Genomic DNA, 21,467 nt, shown 5'->3' with positions numbered 1-21,467 from the left:
CAATCAGAATATGGCCTGTATGATATCTCTCTCTTTTAATGCAAAACAAAGCCATCCAAAAACGTTAGTATTTAATCAATTTGACTAAAACAAAGTGTTCATTAGCTCCAGCCACATTACTGATGATGTCAACAACAACAATGATTTTTTAAAGAGACTCAATTCCTGAGCTGCTGGGTGAACTACACCAGAATACATCTCACTCCTGATTCCAGTTTAATAGCTCTAATGGTAGCAGAGCTTAATCTCACCCAATCATCAGAGAGTATATATTCAGTCAGAGAGTATATATTCAGTCAGATGGACCCAGAAACTACTCAGTGCTCATTACACCTATCTTTATCTACATTTTCATCTTATTTCACAGAGGATATGTCTCATTTTAAAATCAACAAGGTCTTAAAATTATCTAGGAGAGTACATACTTAGAAATATTTCATTTAAAAGGAGAAAAAAATAATTCAGACACATCTTGAGATTTGTACTTTAAAAGGCAGAATCAGGGGAGTTCCCTTGGCCTGGTGGCCTAGTGGTCAGGATTCTAGGCTTTCACTGCTGTGGTCCAGATTCAACGCCTGATCAGGAGAACTAAGATCTCCCAAGCCTCGTAGTGCAGTCAAAAAAAGAAAAAGCAGAATCAGAATGATAAAGCATGATTTGCAACCATTAAAATCTACAATGACTTCATTTCCATCAAACAACTCAGTAAAAATTTCGGAGTGTGTCTTTCAGCCTTCATGACCAGTTTTAACTCTTACTGCCTACACATCACTGAAATGTTGAGGAGATTGTGATGTTGTGCAGCAGAGGAGTAAAAAAGCACAATGTTTGAAGCCACCAGAGGTGTGTCAGCAAGGTTAAGTTTCCTGGACTTCGATATTTTTAATCCAAGTGGTCTCTGACCTAAGGAAGCAATCAGCTCCATACATTTCAATATAAAACATTTATGACAACCATCCAACAGCTAATTCCAACCAAATGTCCTTACACAGCTTTCAAATAACCCATTCAACTGGTCTTTCAATGCTGTCCCATTTGGGAAAAGTATCTTTGGCTTTGCTATGCTTGAACCAATCCAACTTCTCAACATCTTCAATGAAAGAAAAGTAAAAGTGTTGGTGGCTCGGTAGTGTCTGACTCTTTGTGATCCCACGGACTGTAGCCCGCCAGGCTTCTCTGTGCAAGGGATTTTCCAAGCAAGAATACTGGAATGGGTTGCTATGCCCTTCTCCAGGAGATCTCCCTGACCCAGGGATCAAACCTGGGTCTCCTGCATTGCAGGTAGATTTTTAACCATCTGAGACACCAAGGAAGCTTAAAAAAACATCTCAACATCTTCAGTGGCTGGTGGTTAAAGCCCAGTTAACATCCTTGTTGTTAACTAATTAGAAACTGATTTTTTTTTTTTTTTTAATCTTCTGGTCATGCTGTGCAGCATGTGGGATCTTAGTTTCCCGACCAGGGATGGGACCTGAGATCCCTGCACTGGAAGCACAAAGTTTTAACCAATGGACTGCCAGGAAAGACCCCCAATTTTTTTTTTTTTCACTAAAAATCTCAAGTTAAGCCCACTACTTGGAGATTAGAAGGTCACTTATTGATAATGCCCCTGAGTTAGAGCCTCACTAATTTAAAATTACATATGCATATATGGCTCTAAAAACTTGTACAGATTATATGACATTCTAAATATTATTCCTCAAAGTCAGTTCTGACTGTTTAAAATGTGTTAAATAAGAACTCCTGAGCTGCCCGTAGCCCAGTATAAGTTAAGGCAGCACATCTCAAACTCCACGGAGGAGAAAATGAATGGGAAGGCATAACTTATATTAACAATTCCTTTGAAAAGATAATATTCCTTTGAATTCCTGTTTTACCATAAAATTAAGCATATTTTATAGTCTTCATTCTAACAACTCTGTGCCTGTTTTAATATACAAATAACACACATTCTTATCAGAGAAATTCTATTTTTTTCCTCTTAGCTGTCAAATAAAATGAATATTCCAAGAAAATGGGCTATGTTTATCCTATAAATTCCACTCAAAGTCTCACTCTTAAAGTTCAACTGTCCCACGCATACATTATGTGAATGCATAAAGTTAACATTTCTGCTCATTCCTCTATAGATTTACTCACAAGTAAATCAGGGGTTTTAAAAACTTGAGCATGCAAATTCTAAACCAGTAAGCGAGGGTAGGATCAAAGATCTGCATTATAAACAAGTACTGCAGGTGGTTCTGAAACAGGAAGAACACTGACCCACGTCATGTCTGACAAGACTTCCTGCTTTAGAATAGACAAGTCTTACAGGTAGGTTCGAGCAATATAACGATCCCTTGAAACTTTCAACGGGCTGCATATACTCAATCTGTCATTATCTTTCAAGGTCATGGAAATTGGACTAACAGGTCCAATTTGTGCAGAGCATAATGGAAACAAAACTGGTCTAACTCGTCGCTCAGATTGATGTAGTCTGTTTTCTAATTCTGTCGTCATTCTCCTAGGAACTACCACCTTGTCTCAATCAATTCAATCCTTTGGGGGAGGGGGGGATTCAACAAGGGCCTGAACTGCCTTTTACAAAAACAATCTTCACGCCTTCTGAACCAAAACAATCTATTTTATTAAGTTGAGCAACAACTTAATAAACAACAGCTCTTTAAAACAGGAGACACTGAACGTGTGTTAAGAGAGCTGTCACTGTCTCTTACCCGGCCCTATCCATGCTGTTACTTCAATCTGCATGCCAAAGAAAAGTTTTCCTTTTGATGCAGTCAACGCTTTTTCTTGGTCCTCTTGCTGCCGAAAGAATACCAGACCATATCTCTCTTCTGAAGTTCCATGTATCTGCACTGAAGTCACCTTTCCAAATTTCTTAAATTCATGGAAAAGGCCATCTTTAAGGCTTGTATCTAAACCATCAAACAAAAACAAGTTGCTCATTTTTCTAATACAGTTACAACTCAAAATGTAAGCTACTGAGTCTTTAACCTGACTTTTGACCTAATTAGCATTAAAACATTACTTTTTCAAATTAAACCACTCTAAAGATGCATTTAGAGACCACTGAACAATTCTGAAAATAAACTGGGTTTTAAAAGATATTACTGGTTATCTGCTAGAATGATATAGCATGGTTACTCAGGAAAACACTCGTATGTACAGATCTTTTAAGATAGTGTGAAATGAAATAACACCAGGGATTCACTTTAGGATAAAAAGGGAACAAGAACAGGAAAGAATAAAGATGGAGACAGTGAAAGCAAGTGTGGCAAAACACTGATGATTTTTAAATCTGGTATGGTGTAAGGAAGTTTCATTTTGCTATTTCTTCTGCTCTGGGTGAGTTTAAAATTTTCATGATAAAAACTTCACAAATATACATAAACCTATTCATAAACCTGATATGTAGGTTTCACAGGCTATTTTAATAAATAAGTAATCACTGAAATGCACTTAGCAAGACATACTTAGTTTGGTCTTTGTTGGTCTGACCTTCTACTAACAGTTGTTTACATACTCAATATATGCCTGACATAGCAATAGAAATACATTATAAGCAAATGTCAAAAAAAATTGGAATAAAAATTACAATAGAGCTTTTAACTACATACAGTCATTATTCATGACTTTCTTCATTTAAAATGTTAATATATTGAAATGGGTTTCCTAGCATAATTTTTTTATGTCCAAGTTATTTCATAGGACTCCAGACCACTGTAAATCTAACTCAAAATAGTATTTCTATAATTTTATTACACCAAATTTTTCCTAATATAAAAATATTTAATCCAGAAAGCATTTTTATTCAAAATGAACCATGCTTTCTTTATATAACATGCACCATACAATCTTCATGTGTGTAAATGTATATAATATGCATAATAATGTATATATATGTTTATATAATTAGGTACAAGTAACATGAAATCTTACATATGTAACAACTTAGAAATTATCTAAATTATAATCACTTGCTTTTTATTACATGGCATTAAATATCAATGAACCACAAAAAGAAAAAGGAGTCAAAGCTGAAAGACAAATAGAAAATATTACCCACACAGTCAGAATAAGAGAGAGAGAGATTTAAACAAAATCTATACAATGTAGAAAACATAAGTTGCTCTCCCATTCCCCAAAAATAGCAGAGAAGAAAGTACAGTAATACAAAATTTTACCTGTAGAGCGCACTGGAAGATTCTGAACCTTGATCCCAAAACTTTTACGGGGCTCATCTTTGTCCAGAGATGAAAGCAACTGGGAAGTGGGTGCTGGGACTGCTGCAGATTGAACCGATCGGGCTGGAGAGTCATCACTTGAACTACTGCTGGAATCAGTGCTACAGATGGGCAAAGAAAAAAACAAACAAGTGAGAAAACCAACAAAGAATCACATATAAAACTTCTTATAGTCAACAAGTGGCAATCACTAAAAGGTCTACATTTCAGGTCCGGGTTTTCTGGATACCCTACTTTCTCCACATCTATTTCATACTCTACCTTCAGAGATCGCAGAAGACAGCACACACTGGCCTAAGAATGTGGAAGTAAAAGTAACAATCTTTTGCCACCGAAAGACAAATGTTTTGTTCTGTACAAAATCTGAACAATTTTTTCCAAATAAAACAAGACTGGTAAACACACATGACTTAAGCGTAATGTTAATAAAATGAGTTTTGGATTCAGAGATGTCTATTTAAATCCTGACTCAGACATACAGCATGTATCCTTGGACAAGTCACTTAACCTCTTGCTAAGCCTTAGTTTCTACATCTGTAAAAATGGAAATAATAATAGTACCTATCTCACAAGGTTAAGAAACAAAAAAAACACACAGGTCTAGAGTTTACAATATGACTGGCAAGAAATAAATGAAGCGGCAATGCTGTTACTATTATTGTTACTGCTACCATTACCACCACCTCATAGATACTAATCTTTAGGAGAAAACATACATTCAAAATAATTTTCCAGGTTTAAATTTTTGACGGATTGATAAAGAAACATTATACAAATTACTAGAGTCTTGACAGTTAGGCTCTTTTCTCTGTGAATAATGTGGGAAATGAGAGTCAATGAAATTTAATTTTTCTCTACAGTTTAATACAAACCTTGAAGTGTAAGAAAATCACAGTTGAGAGAAAAGGAGAGCATCATACAAAATATCTATGAATAAACCTACCTAAAGAGACAAAAGACCTGTATGGAAAAAACTATAAAACTGATGAAAGAAATCAAAGATTACACAAACAGATGGAGAGACATACCATGTTCTTGGACTGAAAGAATCAATACTGTGAAAATGACTATACTACCCAAAGCAATCTACAGATCCAATTCAATTCCTATCAAAATACTAGTGGATATTTTTCACAGAACTAAAACAAAAAATTTCAGTTCATATGGAAACACAAAAGACAATTTGTGTTTTGTCAAAGCAATCTTAAGAAAGAAAAATGGAGCTGGAGGAATCAATCTTCCTGACTTTATACTACAAAGCTACAGTCATCAAGACAGTATGTACTGGCACAAAAACAGAAACATAGACCAATGGAACAAGACAGAAAGCCCAGAGATAAATCCACGCACCTATGCCCAGCTTATCTTTGACAAAGGAGGCATAACTATGCAATGAAGAAAAGATAGCTTCTTCAATAAGTGGTGCTGGGAAAACTGGATAGCTACATGCAAAAGAATGAAACTAGAACATTTCTGAACACAAAAATAAACTCAAAATGGATTAAAGACTTAAATGTAAGGCCAGAAACTATAAAACTCTTAGAGGAAAACACAGGCAATATACTCTTTGGCATATATCACAGCAATATCCTCTTTGATCCACCTCCTAGAGTAATGGAAATAAAAACAAAAATAAAGAAATGGACCTGATTAGACTTAAAAGCTTTCACACAGCAAATGAAACAATAAACTAAATGAAAAGATAACCCTCAGAATGGGCGAATGTAATTGCAAATGAAACAACTGACAAAAGATTAACCTCCAGAAAAACAAACAACCCAAACAAAAAACAGGCACATGAAAAGATGCTCAATATTGCTCATTATTCAGTTCAGCTCAGTTGCTCAGTCGTGTCCGACTCTTTGCGACCCCATGAATCGCAGTGCAAACCAAAACTACAATGAGGTATCTCTCCACTGGTCAGAGGCCACCATCAAAAAATCTACAAACAATAAATGCTGTTGGTGATGGACAGGGAGGCCTGGCGTGCTGTGATTCATGGGGTCGCAAAGAGTCGGACACGACTGAGCAACTGAACTGACCTGAACTGACTGCACTGTTGGTGGGAATGCAAATTGATACAGCCACTATGTAGAACAGTATGGAGATTCCTTTAAAAACTAGGAATAAAACTACCATATGATCCAAATACTCCACTACTGGATATATACCTGGAGAAAATAATAATTGAAAAAGATACATGTACCCCAATAGTCACTGTAGCACTATTTACAATAGCTAGGACATGGAAGCAACGTAGATGTCCATCAACAGATGAATGGATAAAGAAGTTGTGGTACATATATACAACGGAATATTACTCAGCCATAAAAAGGAACTCATCTGACTCAGTTCTAATAAGGTGGATGAACCTACAGCCTATTATACAGAGTGAAGTCAGTCAGAAAGTGAAAAACTAATATCATATATTAACATATATATATGTAATCTAGAAAGATGGTACTGATAAACATCTGCAGGGCAGCAATGGAGACACGGGGAATGGATTTGTAGACATAGGGACAAGGAGAGGGTGGGACAAACTGAGCGAGTGGCACTGAAACATGCCTACTGCCATCTGCAAAACAGACAGCAGGCGGGAATCTGCTTTATGATGCAGAGAGCGTAAACCTGCTGCTCCATGGCAACCTAGAGGGATGGGATGGGGTGGGAGGCGGTGGGGAAGATTCAGGAGGCGGGGGGGGGGGGGGGGATGTGCATGTACCTATGGCTGACTCATGTTGATATACGGTAGAAACCAACACAAAACTGTAAAGCAATTACCCTCCAACTAAAATTCTGGGAAAAAAGAAAGACAAGGAGAAAACATAACCAACACGGCAACATAGTCAGAATAAAAGACAGGCATTATAACGCGTTTATAATGCCCAAGAACCATGTGAGAAATATTAAATTATCATTTCAGTACTCCATGGGCAAGACTGCTGTGGCTTGAAGTTCTTTTATAGCATTTCCAAATACACTAAAAATAAAGAGCTATTTACAGGTTCTGTTATTTACAGGGTTCTGAAATTTTGCTTCATACTCTCAGCTCCTTATAGTGGAAGACTTAACCCTTTAAGCAAACAACTCAGGATGGAGGTTGGGGCACAGGTGGTAAATCAACCTTAGGCACACTCCCTAAAAGAAAAATTCAATAGTTTTTGTCATCTGCACTTAGACTAGAGCTCTCACATCCACAACAAACTCTGAATCACTCAGATGAATAAGTCCAACTCCAAGAACTGAGACCAACTTGCTGCTGCTTTTTTAATACCTCAGGTTGGAGCCAGGGGGTGGAATACCCTAAAAAAATACAACTTACACAGCATTTTTATTTAGTTTTCACATAAGAAGGCAAAAGATTAAAAATTTTATGAAGTTATCAGAGTTTTCTGCACTTTAAAACATAAAGAAATAAACCTATGCCAGTAACAGCCAAAAGGAGATATGTGAGTTACAAAATACAAACTACTATGGATAAAAGCCACAAGACAGAATCACAAGTCATCACTATAAGGCCTCCTAGAAACGACTGGGCTTCAGTTTTCCCATCAATAAAAATAATTTTTTTTCTAAGTTATAAAGTAAAAGTAGTGTTACAATTACTAAGTGAATGAGATGAGATGGTTGGATGACATCATCGAGTCAATGGACACGAGTTTGAGCAAACTCCAGGAGATAGTGAAGGACAGGGAAGCCTGGCATGCTGCAGTCCAGGGGGTCACAAAGAGTTGGACACAACTGAGCAACTCAACAATGTCAACAAACTGAATAGGACACTGTGCTGTGCTGAGCTTAGTCACTCAGTCGTGTCCGACTCTTTGACACCCCATGGACTGTAGCCCACCAGGCTCCTCTGTCCATGAGGATTCTCCAAGCAAGAATATTCGAGTGGGTTGCCATGCCCTCCTCCAGGAGATCTTCCTGACCCAGGAATCAAACAGGAGTCTCCTGCATTGCAGGCAGATTCTTCACCATCTGAGCCACCAGGGAAGCCCAAGAATACTGGAGTGGGTAGCCTGTCCCTTCTCCAAGGGATCTTCCCAGCCCAGGAAGTGAACCAGAGTATCCTGCATTACAGGTGGATTCTTTACCAGCTGAGCTACCAGGAAGCCCAAACAGGACACTGCTGCTGCTGCTGAGTCGCTTCAGTCGTGTCCAACTCTGTGCAACCCCACAGACAGCAGCCCACCAGGCTCCCCCATCCCTGGGATTCTCCAGGCAAGAATACTGGAGTAGGTTGCCATTTCCTTCTCCAGTGTGTGAAAGTGAAAAGTGAAAGTGAAGTCACTCAGTCATGTCTGACTCATAGCAACCCCATGGACTGCAGCCTACCGGGCTCCTCCATCCATGGGATTTTTGGGCAAGAGTACTGGAGTGGGGTGCCATTGCCTTCCCCGAAATAGGACACTACTCTCATTCAAATTAACCCATGTGTGCTCAGTTGTATCCCACTATTTGCAACTCCATGGACTGTAGCCCGCCAGGCCCCTCTGTCCATGAAATTTTCCAGACAAGATTACTGGAGTGGGTTGCCATCCCCGTCTCCAAGGGATCTTTCTGACCCAGGACTGAACCCAAGTCTCTTGCATCTCCTGCACTGGCAGGTGGATTCGTTACTACTACTGCTACCTGGGATGCCCCATTCAAATCAAGGGTTAACAAAATTAATCTCCTGTTTTTAGCACAGAAGGAAAAAAAAAGGCTGTTACATGTATTACATACTCCAAGCAATACAAGATTATTCATAAGGCCACCAGATGACTACAATATAAAATATGTATGTGACATATCAATTTAATTTCAAGGAACCATAAAATCACCATTAAGGAAAACACTTTACTATCAATTCTACCATATACATATACACCAAAATTCCTTAGCAATAGTGGGGAAAGATGTAAACAAATATGGCCAGGAGCAGAATTTCTGGGTACCAAAATAATGAGCCAACAAAGTTCTGTTTATGTTATAAAAATGCAGAGGAATCAATGATAATGATTTGAAGGCATAAAACAATGATAGAAATGTCATCACACTTTTGTTTAATTTCCTGCTACCACAACAATTCTGAAACAAGATATAAAATTTAACTGGCAGAAATATCTGCTGATCAATTTGGAGTTATAACTAAAAAGAAGGCAAGGTTTTTAAATAAATTATGAAATGATAAAACAATATAACCTTTGAGTTTGGATTTTAATATGCTAACCCAAAACTGCAATGTATATTTCCAGTGTAATCTGTTAAATGTAGTGTGGATTTCAAGATCTTGAATCAAAACAGGTCCTCAAATACTTTTCAGCCCTATAAACTGAAATAAAAACCAAATGCTCAGAATTTTTGTGTCAATTTTAACTTTTAAAAATTCTTATTTTCAGAATCTTGTTAAAACTGAAAAATCACAATGTATAGTATTTTGTGTTCAGTTGCTCAGTTGAATCGGACTCTTGAACTGTAGACCACCTGGCTCCTCAGTCCATGGGATTTCCCAGGCAATAATACTGGAGTGGGTTGCTATTTACCCCTCCAGGGGATCTTCCTCACACAGGGATCAAACCCGCATCTCCTGCATTGCAGGCGGATTCTGTACTGCTGAGCCATACTATACAGGGAAGCCTGTATAGTATTTTAGTTGTTTCTTAAAAGCCAAGAATAGTTAATAGGAAGCTTTCCAATCTAAATTGTCTAAAGTATTGGTAATGAAGATGCATCAACTAATAGCTTTAAGGAAGTGGGCTTCAAATTTACTGGGCCACAAGAGAAACACAAAAAGATGTCCAACATCACTAATTATTAGAGAAATGCAAATCAAAACTACCTTGAGGTATCACTTCACACTGATCAGAATATTTCATCAAAAAAGTCTACAAATAATAAATGCTGGAGAGGGTGTGGAGAAAAAGGAACCCTCCTACACTGTTGGAAATGTATTTAAATTGGTGCAGCCACTACAGAGAACACTGGGAGGTTCCATAAAAAGCTAAAAAACAGAGCTACCATATGATTCTACAATCCCCCTCCTGGGAATATATCTAGGAAAAAACATACCTGAGGACTTCCCTGGTGGTCCCAGGGTTCAGAATCCACCTTCCAATGCAGTGGATGTGGGTTTGATCCTTGGTCGGGGAACTAAGATCCCACTTGCCACAACAAGAGAGCCCATGTGCTCTAGAGTCTGGGTATCGGCTAGACTTCCTCTAGAGAGAAGCCCATGTGCCACAGTGAAACTCTTGTGTACCACAACTAAGACCCATGTAGCCAACTAAATGAATATTTTTTAAAACCCCATAATTTGAAAAGATTCATGCACCTTAATGTTCACTGAAGCATTATTTACAAAAGCCAAGAAATGGAAGCAACTTAAGTGTCCATCAACAGATGAATGGATAAGATATGGTGTATGTATACAATGGGATGTTACTCAGCCATAAAAAAGAATGTGGGAGGGAGGGTAAATTAAGAGTTTGTGATTAATATATATACACACTACTGTATATAAAGTCGATAACCAACTACTATATAACACAGGAAACTATCCTCAGTATTTTGTAATAACCTATAAGCCTTCCAATGATGGCTCTGTGGGTAAAATATCCGTTTGCAATGCAGGAGACACAAGAGACATGGGTTGGATCCCTGGATAAGGAAGATCTCCTGGAGAAGGAAATGGCAACTCACTTCAGTATTCTTGCCTGGGAAATCCCATGGACAGAGGAGACTGGTGGGCCCCAGTCCATGGGATCACAAAGAGTCAGACATGACTGAGCAACTGAGCACACCTAAGGAGAAAGAATCTGAAAAACAAAAAAAGGTAACAGTGAGAGACTTTTATTTTCTTGGGCTCCAAAATCACTGCAGATGGTGACTGCAGCCATGAAATTAAAAGACGCTTGCTCCTTGGAAGAAAAGCTATGACCAACCTAGACATGCTGCAGTCCATGGGGTCTCAAAGAGTCAGACCTGACTGAGTGACTGAACTGACTGATGTTTACCTGAATCACTTTGCTGTACACCTGAAACTAACACAACATTGTAAGTCAACTTCACTTTGGTAAAAAAAAACTATAAATAAAAATTTACCTGACCGTATCAATATTATATTTTCAACATCACTTAAAAATTCTAAATGGTAAAGAACCTGAAAGAATTACAATTTAAAAGAAATCTAGTTACACTTTTCCTAAGCATATAAGAGAATTAAGGCTGAACTATTTCTTGTATGTGCTTAAAATTTTTAAATTACGATTACTAAGGGGAATTCCCTTCTGATCCAGTGGTTAGGATTCTGCACTTTCACTGTTGTAGGCCCAGGGTTTATCCTTGGTGATCGAAATTGTCCATAGTGGAGAAATACAAGTGACTGGTTACACAGTAATTCTTGATAAGCAAACAGAATATGGGATGCCAGGATTCTCTTAAACCAAATTATGTTGTCAAATAAGTAACCGTTACTGTTTCCACAGACATTTTATACACAGAACTACAGTGAGCATTTGACTCTTAACACTGAAAATGTCAAGATACTGTATACATCTATTTATAAGATGTGCTCAGTCACTCGGTGTGTTCAACTCTTTGCGATCCCATGAACCATAGTCTGCCAGGCTTCTCTATCCATGGAATTTTCCAAGGAAAAATACTGGAGTGGATTGCCATTTCCTCCTCCAGAGGGTCTTTCTGACCCAGGGATCAAAACCTAGTCTCCTCCATCACCTACATTGCAAGCAGATTCTTTTACCACTGAGCCACCTGGGAAGCCCATTTATGAGATGACTCGGGGATAAATTTGTTCACACACAAGAGTAACATCCAATGACACACACACATATATACTTGTATTTGTAAACATTCGATTATGATAAATATGTATCTTTTTTTTTAAGCTGGAATTTTAAAAGCATTTCACCAAATTAAGAAACAAAGTATGACTTCAGTTCAGTTCAGTTCAGTCGCTCAGTTCAGTTCAGTTCAGTCGCTCAGTCGTGTCCGACTCTTTGCGACCCCATGAATCGCAGCACGCCAGGCCTCCCTGTCCATCACCATCTCCCGGAGTTCACTCAGACTCATATTGGAGTCAGTCCATCGAGTCAGTGATGCCATCCAGCCATCTCATCCTCTGTCGTCCCCTTCTCCTCCTGCCCCCAATCCCTCCCAGCATCAGAGTCTTTTCCAATGAGTCAGCTCTTTGCATGAGGTAGCCAAAGTACTGGAGTTTCAGCTTTAGCATCATTCCTTCCAAAGAAATCCCAGGGCTAATCTCCTTCAGAATGGACTGGTTGGATCTCCTTGCAGTCCAAGGGACTCTCAAAAGAGTCTTCTCCAACCTAAGTGGATTTTTTTTAAAGGACAGGAAAGTGACTAAAAAACTTGGCAGTTAAAACAGTTAGGAAGGCTGATTTGTTAAAAGCAGACATAATCTCAGGTGACAACTTTCCAACAATCTCTCTTCTCTTCTATCTCGTAACTAACGATTTTTTCTCTATTTATAGTCAATATATAAGCTTAAGATAAAAGATGCCAAGTGCAGATTTTCCATCAGGCCTGGGCAATTCAAAATGTACCTGCTGTCCTTGGGGCTTCCATAAAGTGAAAGGGTAAAATGATCTAATTTCTTAAACAGAACGTATCATCATACCAGGTAATAATCCCTTCAGGTCCAGTTTTTCACAAGTCCAAATTTTCAAGACAATCTTACATTTTTAGTGCAGAAGTTCTCTAAATGTGGTGTGAGGACCTGTGGGGATCTCCAAGGTCCTTGAGGGTCTCTGAGGTCCTCCCTATTTCAATTATGTATCTGTGTGAGGCCACATTGTCTTCATATTCTTCATATTTTCATATAAATTTTATAATCACAATTTGAATACAAAAGTAGTTATGAGAATTTAGCTATCTGCTGAGATGTGTCACCCAGCTAGAGAGCTAAAATTTAAACTGACTCTGGAGCTTCCCCCCCAGAAGCAGACAAGTTGAGGTAGATGGCTCTCCCAAGAGCATGGATGAAGATCTTTGTCTCCAATATGAAACTATTCGGTTTGTCTTTGCACCACTAGTTTTTTTCCTCTGCAAATGCACAGAAAGACAATGTCCTTAACTCTGGCAATTGCCACTAAATCTACCACTAAGGCCATAGTCGCACAACAAAAGCCCCTAGAATTTCTTGCTCAGGTGGTTTGAATAACAGAATTGCTTTCAATTACTGGCAAAACAAGCCATAAATTTATGCCATAGCAAATACCTCCTGCTACATCTGGATCAATCCCTCTAATCCTGGAGGAAACACAGGAAATTAACAAAGAAGCCACTTGACTTAAGACAGGTTAATGCCCCTTTGGGTACATTCTTTGCTTTATTAGATACCAACTTGGCTGGTTCCCAGGGAGCCTTAAGGAGCATTCTGGTCTCTTGGTATTATCCAACTGACAGTCATCATTATACTCTCCCTGGTGGGCTGTAATCTCTCAAGGGTCTTAAATTCATGTTTGTAGTCATCAGCAATACAAATAAGATGAACAGCAAAAACAATTCTTTCGCAGACCAGGCTCATAACCTATGAGTTTCACGCCCAGACAAAAACAACAACGTGATGGTGACCAAGAGTGGCACTTACACCAAATTTTTGGTTAAACTCTCCTGTGTGAGAAGAGGGCCAAAAGGTGGGAGGGTGTTAATTAAGCAAAGAAACCATCAGACTGAGGTGGCTCTAATAATTTACAGCCCTACATAAGTAAACCAAACCTAAGCCCGCAAATGCCTCAAGATTAGGAAATCAAACCTAAGGACAACCAATAACCAACAGTCAGTTAGGCTTTTCCAAATAAGGCAAATACTAAAGCTATAACTGATCAAATAATTTTTCTGCTTTGCTTTTCTCCATAAAAATCTTTCCCTCCAGCTCCTGTTGATGGAGCACTCCTAACCACTTCCAGTTTGGCAGTGCCCAATTAAATTAGATTTTTGCTCAAATAAACTATTAAAATTTAAAAGGAAAGAAAAAAGTTATGACAAATGAATCAATAAAATTTCAAATTAAAGTTTAAATTTCTAATATGGCAAAATGTCAAGAGACAGTACAAAATAAACAAAAGCTCAGTAATTTAAAAATATAGAAGGGTCCTGAGCCCACCAGAAAGCTTAAACAAGACTCAAAACAAAAACCCCACTAGCTCAGTAGATGGTCTGATGTGATCCTAATTCCATTTTACACTCCACCACTTCTGATATAACCTGAATTGCTGAATTAAGTCTGTGGTTTTTTGGTTTTATAAGAAAATCAGGAAAGAAATACTCAACTGTTCAGTCTGGCAAAGTACCTCATTTTGCCTCTCTAAACTTTAATTTCCCTAGTGGGTTATGAGACTTTCAAAGGTCCTGCTAACTCTAGAATTCTATGACTCTCCACCTCCCTCCAAATCTTCCAGCTCTGACACCTCCATATTGTTCAGCATGGGAGAAGGGACCCTTTACAACTTGGCCCCAAACTAACTGCCTAGTTGCTCATTCTCACTCTCTTGTCACACTTTATCCCACCCACTAACGATCTATCCCATGGACAGAGGAGCTTGGTGGGCTACAGCCCATAGGGTCATAAAAGTCAGATACAACTATGCAATTAAATAACAATGATCTACCCACGTAACAGTATACCAGTTTAGGGCCTTCCCTGATGATCCAGTGGTTAGGACCCTGCGCTTCCACAGGTTTTGTCCCTGGTGGGGAAATAAGATCCCACATGCCTCACAGTGCAGCCAAAACAAACACAAGAGTATACCAGGTTCTAATCATGGGTACCTCCCTTTTCTCCTATCAGATGTAAGTCCTTAGTTAAATTACTTCCTCTCTAATCTTTCATTTTCTTCCATGTAAATGGTCATAAGACCTACCACGTATGAGAGGCTCTGGTGAGGATTCAATAAGTTAGTGATGGCAAACTACTCAGCACTCTGCCTGGCACAGCAATGGGAGCGTTCTCGCCCATACCTGCTCCTACTTGAAGACTCCTTTCTGTACTTCCCTGATTTGCTGTCAAGGATTAGTGAGATCCAGAGTTAACCTCCTGCTCTGCAGCTGTTCTTGACAACCCCACCCCACCCCATAAGCATTCATTAGTTTCTTAGTTGTGGGTTTCTAAACCTCTTTTACTACCATGTCTGTCTCAAACCTCTTCACTCAGTATTACAACCACGCATTTACTGGACTCTTAAAAGTCCAAGACTGGATTCATCTTTGTAAACAGAGTCTAGCCATGGTGCCCAATGTATAATGGATGTGTGCCTCCAAGAAATTACTGACTTGAATTATGCAAGCAACTGAAATTGATGCCTAGGAAAGTACACCAAGCTCAATAAAATGAAGGTAATTACCTACATTCAGTATCTAAGAGTGAAATGAAAATTTCTGATAAAATATGACTTCGTTGGAAACTGCAAAGTATGTCTTTCTTCTTTAAAGTTTCATTAGTTATTCAAGAGAAACAATGGCTGTTCTAGCCAAGATTCTAGGACTTCGACACATATTACTAACCTGACTGAAAAATCACTGGTAACTGTAAAAACAAAAACACTTCATGGATCCTGTCATCTATAACTTTGTAGAAGATTTTTTAAACAGACATTTTCTGGGATGAGAGAAAAGTGAAAGTGAAAGTGAAGTCACTCAGTCCTGTCCAACGCTTTGAGACCCCATGGACTGTAGCCTACCGGGCTCCTCTCTCCATGGGATTTTCCAGGCAAGAATACTGGAGTGGGTTTCCATTTCCTTCTCCGGGAGATCTTCCCCACCCAGGGATCGAACCCAGGTCTTCCACATTGTAGACAGACGCTTTACCGTCTGAGCCACCAGGGAATGTGATGAAAGAAAAAGCACAACTATAACACATAACAAATGCTTTAAATATCTAGCAAAGTCCAGAGTCTCTGGATGCGTTATTCTATTTCATTCAAAAATCTTGTAACTTGTGAAGACCTACATCGGTGGCTCTCAGCTGGGACAATTTTGTCCCTCAAGGGACATTTTTGGTTGTCACAATTGTGTGTAGGGGTGAAGCTTACTGCCACTTAGTGAGCAGAGGCCAGGGATGCTACTAACATTCTACAATGCATAAGACAGTCCCCACAACAAATAATTATCTGGCCTCAAATATGAATAGTACCAAGGTTGAGAAAATCCAGCCTACGTTATTTCCTTGACTGCTTTCCTGTCTTTTGCAAATCCAACGTGCTAATCTTAAGCTGTAATTCAAATGTGGGATCCTTAAAGTCACTACTCTTCCTTATTACTAGTATATCGCTTCAGGAACTTCTCTGGTGGTCTGGTGCTTAAGAATCTGCCAGAAAATCCCACGTGCCACAAAGCAACTAAAGCCCCTGTGCCACAACCACTGAGCTGTAGTTGTGTCCACAGGAGTGCATGCATCCACACACTCCAAAACCTACATGCCACAACTAGAGAGCCTGAGTGCCACAACTAGAGAGCCTGAGTGCCTGCCACAACTACTGAAGCCCTGGTACTCTGGAGCCCAGGAGCTGCAACTACTGAGCTAAGAGCAACAGCTAGAGAGTTTGTGCACCCCAATGAAGATCTCATGTGCTGCAAGTAAGACTTGATGCAGCCAGATAAATGAATAAATATTTTTAAATATGTATTTATCACTTCATAAAAATATCTGAATAATGCCAAAACTTACAGGGAAAAAAAAAACAGGTCAACTTTTATAGATTAGACTGAGAGGAAGCTAGGATCAAAAATGTTCTGATGTCATTTGATTTTGGAAAACATAACAGAAAGGGAAACCACACACAGCTTTTTATAATATGTGCTTTGCCATGTCAACAGCAGGATCAAAGTACTTGCAGACAAAACTGTTTTATAATTTTTGAATAAATGGTGAAATATACAGCATAGCTACTCCTACTCTATCAGATTCACATCAACGGTAACTACTCCAATTCATGTTAAAATTGTTCCTCAACTCAATAGCTTTCTTTACCCTCAACACAGAGATTTAAGATAATAGTTCAGTATCACAACTAGATATTTTTCTCACCAAAGTACCATGGTCAGAGAAATGAATAAAACTTCTATTCTGCATAAAGAGCTTAAGGGAGTATTTTGCCTTATAACTTTAAGACATTTTAAAAATTGCCTTTAAGAATAACAATATAACTCAACAGCAAAAAAAACCACCCATCAGATGCAAAAATGAGTATCTTTAAACTTGAACAGACATTTCTCCAAGGAAGATACAAATGGCCAAGGTGCACATGAAAACATGCTAAACATAACTGTTAGAGAAATTCAAATCAAAACAAGATACCATTTCATACTCATTGCTGCTGCTGCTAAGTCGCTTCAGTCGTGTCTGACTCTGCAGACCACAGACGGCAGCCCACCAGGATCCTCTGTCCCTGGGATTCTCCAGGCAAGAATACTGGAGTGGGTTGACATATCCTTCTCCAATGTATGCGTGCATGAAAAGTCGCTTCAGTCGTGTCTGACTCTGTGCAACCCTATGGACAGCAGCCCACCAGGCTCCTCCGTCTACAGGATTCTCTAGGCAAGAATACTGGAGTGGGTTGCCATTTCCTTCTCCATCATACTCATTAGAATGGCAATTATAAAAAAAATAGAATATAACTATGTTGGCTGGGATGGAATGAAACCAGAACTCCTGTGCACTGTTGGTGGAAAAGAAAATGGTATAGACACTGTGGAAAATAGTATGGTAGTTCCTTAAAAAATTACAATTGCCACAACCATTCAGCAATTCCACTTCTGGATATATAACCAAAAGAACTGAAAGCAGGGGCTCAAATAGATATTTGTTCACCCACATTCATCGCATGTTTAACAGCCAAAAAGTAGAAGTAACCCAAGGGTGCAGAGACAGATGACTGTATAAACAAAATGTGGTATCGATATACAATGGAATTTTATCGAGCCTTAAAAGTGAAGAAAAATTCAGGCATATGCTAAAACTTGGATGAACTCTGAGGATATTATGCTAAATGATATAAGCTATTTACCAAAGGATAAATACTGAAGGCTCAATTTTTATGAAGTAACAAGAGCAGTCAAATTTATAAAGACAGAAGGAATGATGGCACTGCCTGGGGCTGGGGAAGAAGAGAATGAAGAGTTCTTGTTTAACAGAAAGATGAAAGGGTTCTGGAGATGAATAGTGGTGATTGCTGCACAAGGTAATGTACTAATGTCACTAAAGTGTATACTTAAACGGTTAAAATGGTAAATTTCATGTTATCTATATACACACACACCAGACCACCTTACCTGCCTCCTAAGAAATCTGTATGCAGGTCAAGAAGCAACAGTTAGAACCAGACAAGGAACAAGGAACTGGTTCAGAATTGGGAAAGGAGTACGTCAAGGATGTATATTATCACCCTGCTTATTTAACTTATATGCAGAGTACATCATGCGAAATGCTGGGTTAGATGAAGCACAAGCTGGAATACAGATTGCCAGGAGAAATATCAGTAACCTCAGATATGCAGACGACACCATCCTTATGGCAGAAAGCTAAGAGGAACTAAAGAGCCTCTTGATGAAGGTGAAAGTGGAGAGTGAAAAAGTTGGCTTAAAACTCAACATTCAAAAAATGAAGTTCATGGCATCCAGTCCCATCACTTCATAGCAAACAGAATTGGAAACAATGGAAATAGTGAGAGATTTTATTTTGGGGGGCTCCAAAATCACTGCAGATGGTGACTGCAGTCATGAAATTAAAAGATGCTTGTTCCTTAGAAGAAAGGCTATGACCAACCTAGACAGCATATTAAATAAGCAGAGACATTACTTTGCCAACAAAGGTCCGTCCAGTCAAAGCTATGGTTTTTCCAGTAGTCATGTATGGATGTGAGAACTGGACCATAAAGAAAGCTAAGCACTGAAGAATTGATGCTTTGAACTGTGGTGTTGGAGAAGACTCTTGAGAGTCCCTTGGACTGCAAGAAGATCAAATCAGTTAATCCTAAAGGAAATCAGTCCTGAATATGAATATTCATTGGAAGGACTGATGCTGAAGCTGAAGCTCCAATACTTTGACCACCTGATGCAAAGAGCCGACTCACTGGAAAAGACCCTGATGCTGGGCAAGACTGAAAGCAGGAGGAGAAGGGGACAGAGGATGAGATGGTTGGATGGCATCACCAACTCAATGGACATGAGTTTAAGCAAGCTCCGAGAATTGGAGATGGACAGGGAAGCCTGGCATGCTGCAGTCCATGGGGTGGCAAAAAGTCGGACACAACTGAGCAACTGAACACATACACACAAAACCTAAGAAGTAAAATACAAAATGAACTGTACTTCTCTTTGTTCCTTAGAAAAAAATGGAGAGATTCCAAATCAGTCAATGTAACAAGCTACGTGCTGGGTTTTGTCAATAAGGCTCTGCTGAATCAAGAGGCCTCACAACCTGACTTATCAAGGTAAAGGTGCCCCAGAAATAATTTCAGAGAAATGAGTCAGCTCTAACTGGTGATTCCACAACTATCTGGAAAAAAACAGGGAAAGCACTTTAGGTCTTGACTGTATAAATTATAAACTCTTTAGACCAAAAGTTAATGAAGTTAGTTAAAATTCTCGGTATTTAAGATACTTATTGAGAAAGACTATATTAATATATTAATGAGTGAAAATGCATTTTTAAATTATGGAACCAGTATTTTAATGTCAATTTTGTTTTGGTCCACATATTTCTTCTATCATTAGAAACCACAAAGACTTCTAATGGGAAAACACGATCTGATTTTTAAAATATGATGATTATCTGAAATAGTGAAACTGACAATAGAAGTTTTGTCTCCTTTTCTTTCAACATTTATCTGTTTTTTTCCCTAACTGAAGTATAATTGATTTACAATGTTTGTTAGTTTTAGGTGTACAGCAAAATAATTCAGTTATTTATATATTTATATTCTCTTTTTCAGATTCTTTTCCCCTGTAGGTTATTATAAGATATTGAATATAGTTCCCTGTGCTATACAGTAGGTCCTTACTGTTTATCTATTTTATATACTGTAGTATTTATTTGTTAATCCCAAACTCTTTATTTATCCCTCCCCCCTTTGGTAGCCATATGTTTGTTTTCTATGTCTTTGAGTCTATTTCTGTTTTATAAAAAATTCACTTATATCTGTTTAGATTCTACACATAAGTGATAAAAGATACTGTCTTTCTCTTTCTGACTTACTTCACTTAGTATAGTAACCTCCAGGTCTGACTGTGTTGCTTGCTGGCTGAGTAATACTCCATGGGTGTGTGTGTGTTTGTGTGTGTGTGCGCGCGTGCACATGTCTATGTGTAACCGTTACTTCAACAGACACAGCTAGAAGCAGAAAGAGAGCCATAATCCACCAGCAATAATTTTTCTTTACACTGCAATCAGTTTCTACTAATATAAAAAATAAATAATTTATTTTCTAAGGATTTCTAAGTATAATAGAAAAGCTACACTTCAAAAATTAACTTTTCTGGGTTTTAGTTTCCACCTAGCCTTTACCTGTGAGCATTTGTAAATATCAAGCATGCTTAAACCTTAGGTACTTCCTCTGCTTTATGCATAGATAAGATTAAACAGGTGTAGAGTTCATGGTCACTAAAGCAGTGGTAAATTCAACTGCAGTAATTAAAATAATTGGTTTTATTTATCTTCCTATTCTAAAGTCCAACAGTTTACATAAATGAAGGACAAACAATTATTAAGGACAATTTTTTAAAGAGCACCTTATTTTGGTGGAAAATACTATTTAAAATTGAGCTTAAATATGCCATGTGTAGCATATGTGTAGCTTGGTAACAAAAAAATTAAGTACAAGTAACTCTTCTGGGTGCAATTACAGCTTCAAATTAATGTTTTTAAGCTTACTACTCATACTATTTTTTAGTAGAATACAAGGAATATGGAAATAGTTAATCTATAGAACGACAGCTAGATAAGTAAAGGTTTCTTCCCCAAAAGCCTACAGGAATATTATTCAGTTTTAAAAAGGATGACAATTCTGACATTTGCTACAACACAGATGAATCTCTAAAACATTGTACTAAGTGAAATAAGCCAGACATAAAAGGACAAATATTGTATTATTCCATTTTTATGAGTTACCTAGAATAGTCAGACTCATAGAGACAAAAAATACAATGGTGGTTACCAGGGACTAGGGGAGAGAAGAATGGGACTAGGGGAGAGAAGAATGGGAC

At 38.3% G+C, this 21,467-nt stretch overlaps 1 protein-coding gene across 2 annotated transcripts in view; it reads right to left on the bottom strand.

Annotated features, from left to right (window-relative positions):
• SPEN (spen family transcriptional repressor) overlaps nt 1–21,467 on the bottom strand; it is an 89,216-nt gene that overhangs the window by 23,296 nt on the left and 44,453 nt on the right. For both annotated transcript variants that reach the window (XM_040264017.1, XM_040264018.1), the window contains 2 exons: nt 4,185–4,345; nt 2,715–2,915 (listed from right to left, as the gene is read on the bottom strand). In XM_040264017.1, coding sequence (XP_040119951.1) covers nt 2,715–2,915; nt 4,185–4,345 — 362 coding nt within the window. The remainder of the gene's footprint in view (nt 1–2,714; nt 2,916–4,184; nt 4,346–21,467) is intronic.

Source organism: Oryx dammah, unplaced genomic scaffold, assembly GCF_014754425.2.
Source record: "Oryx dammah isolate SB20612 unplaced genomic scaffold, SCBI_Odam_1.1 HiC_scaffold_21, whole genome shotgun sequence".
NCBI lineage: Eukaryota > Metazoa > Chordata > Mammalia > Artiodactyla > Bovidae > Oryx > Oryx dammah.
Note: the sequence above shows the minus strand (reverse complement) of the source record. Positions and strands in the feature narration are given on the sequence as shown.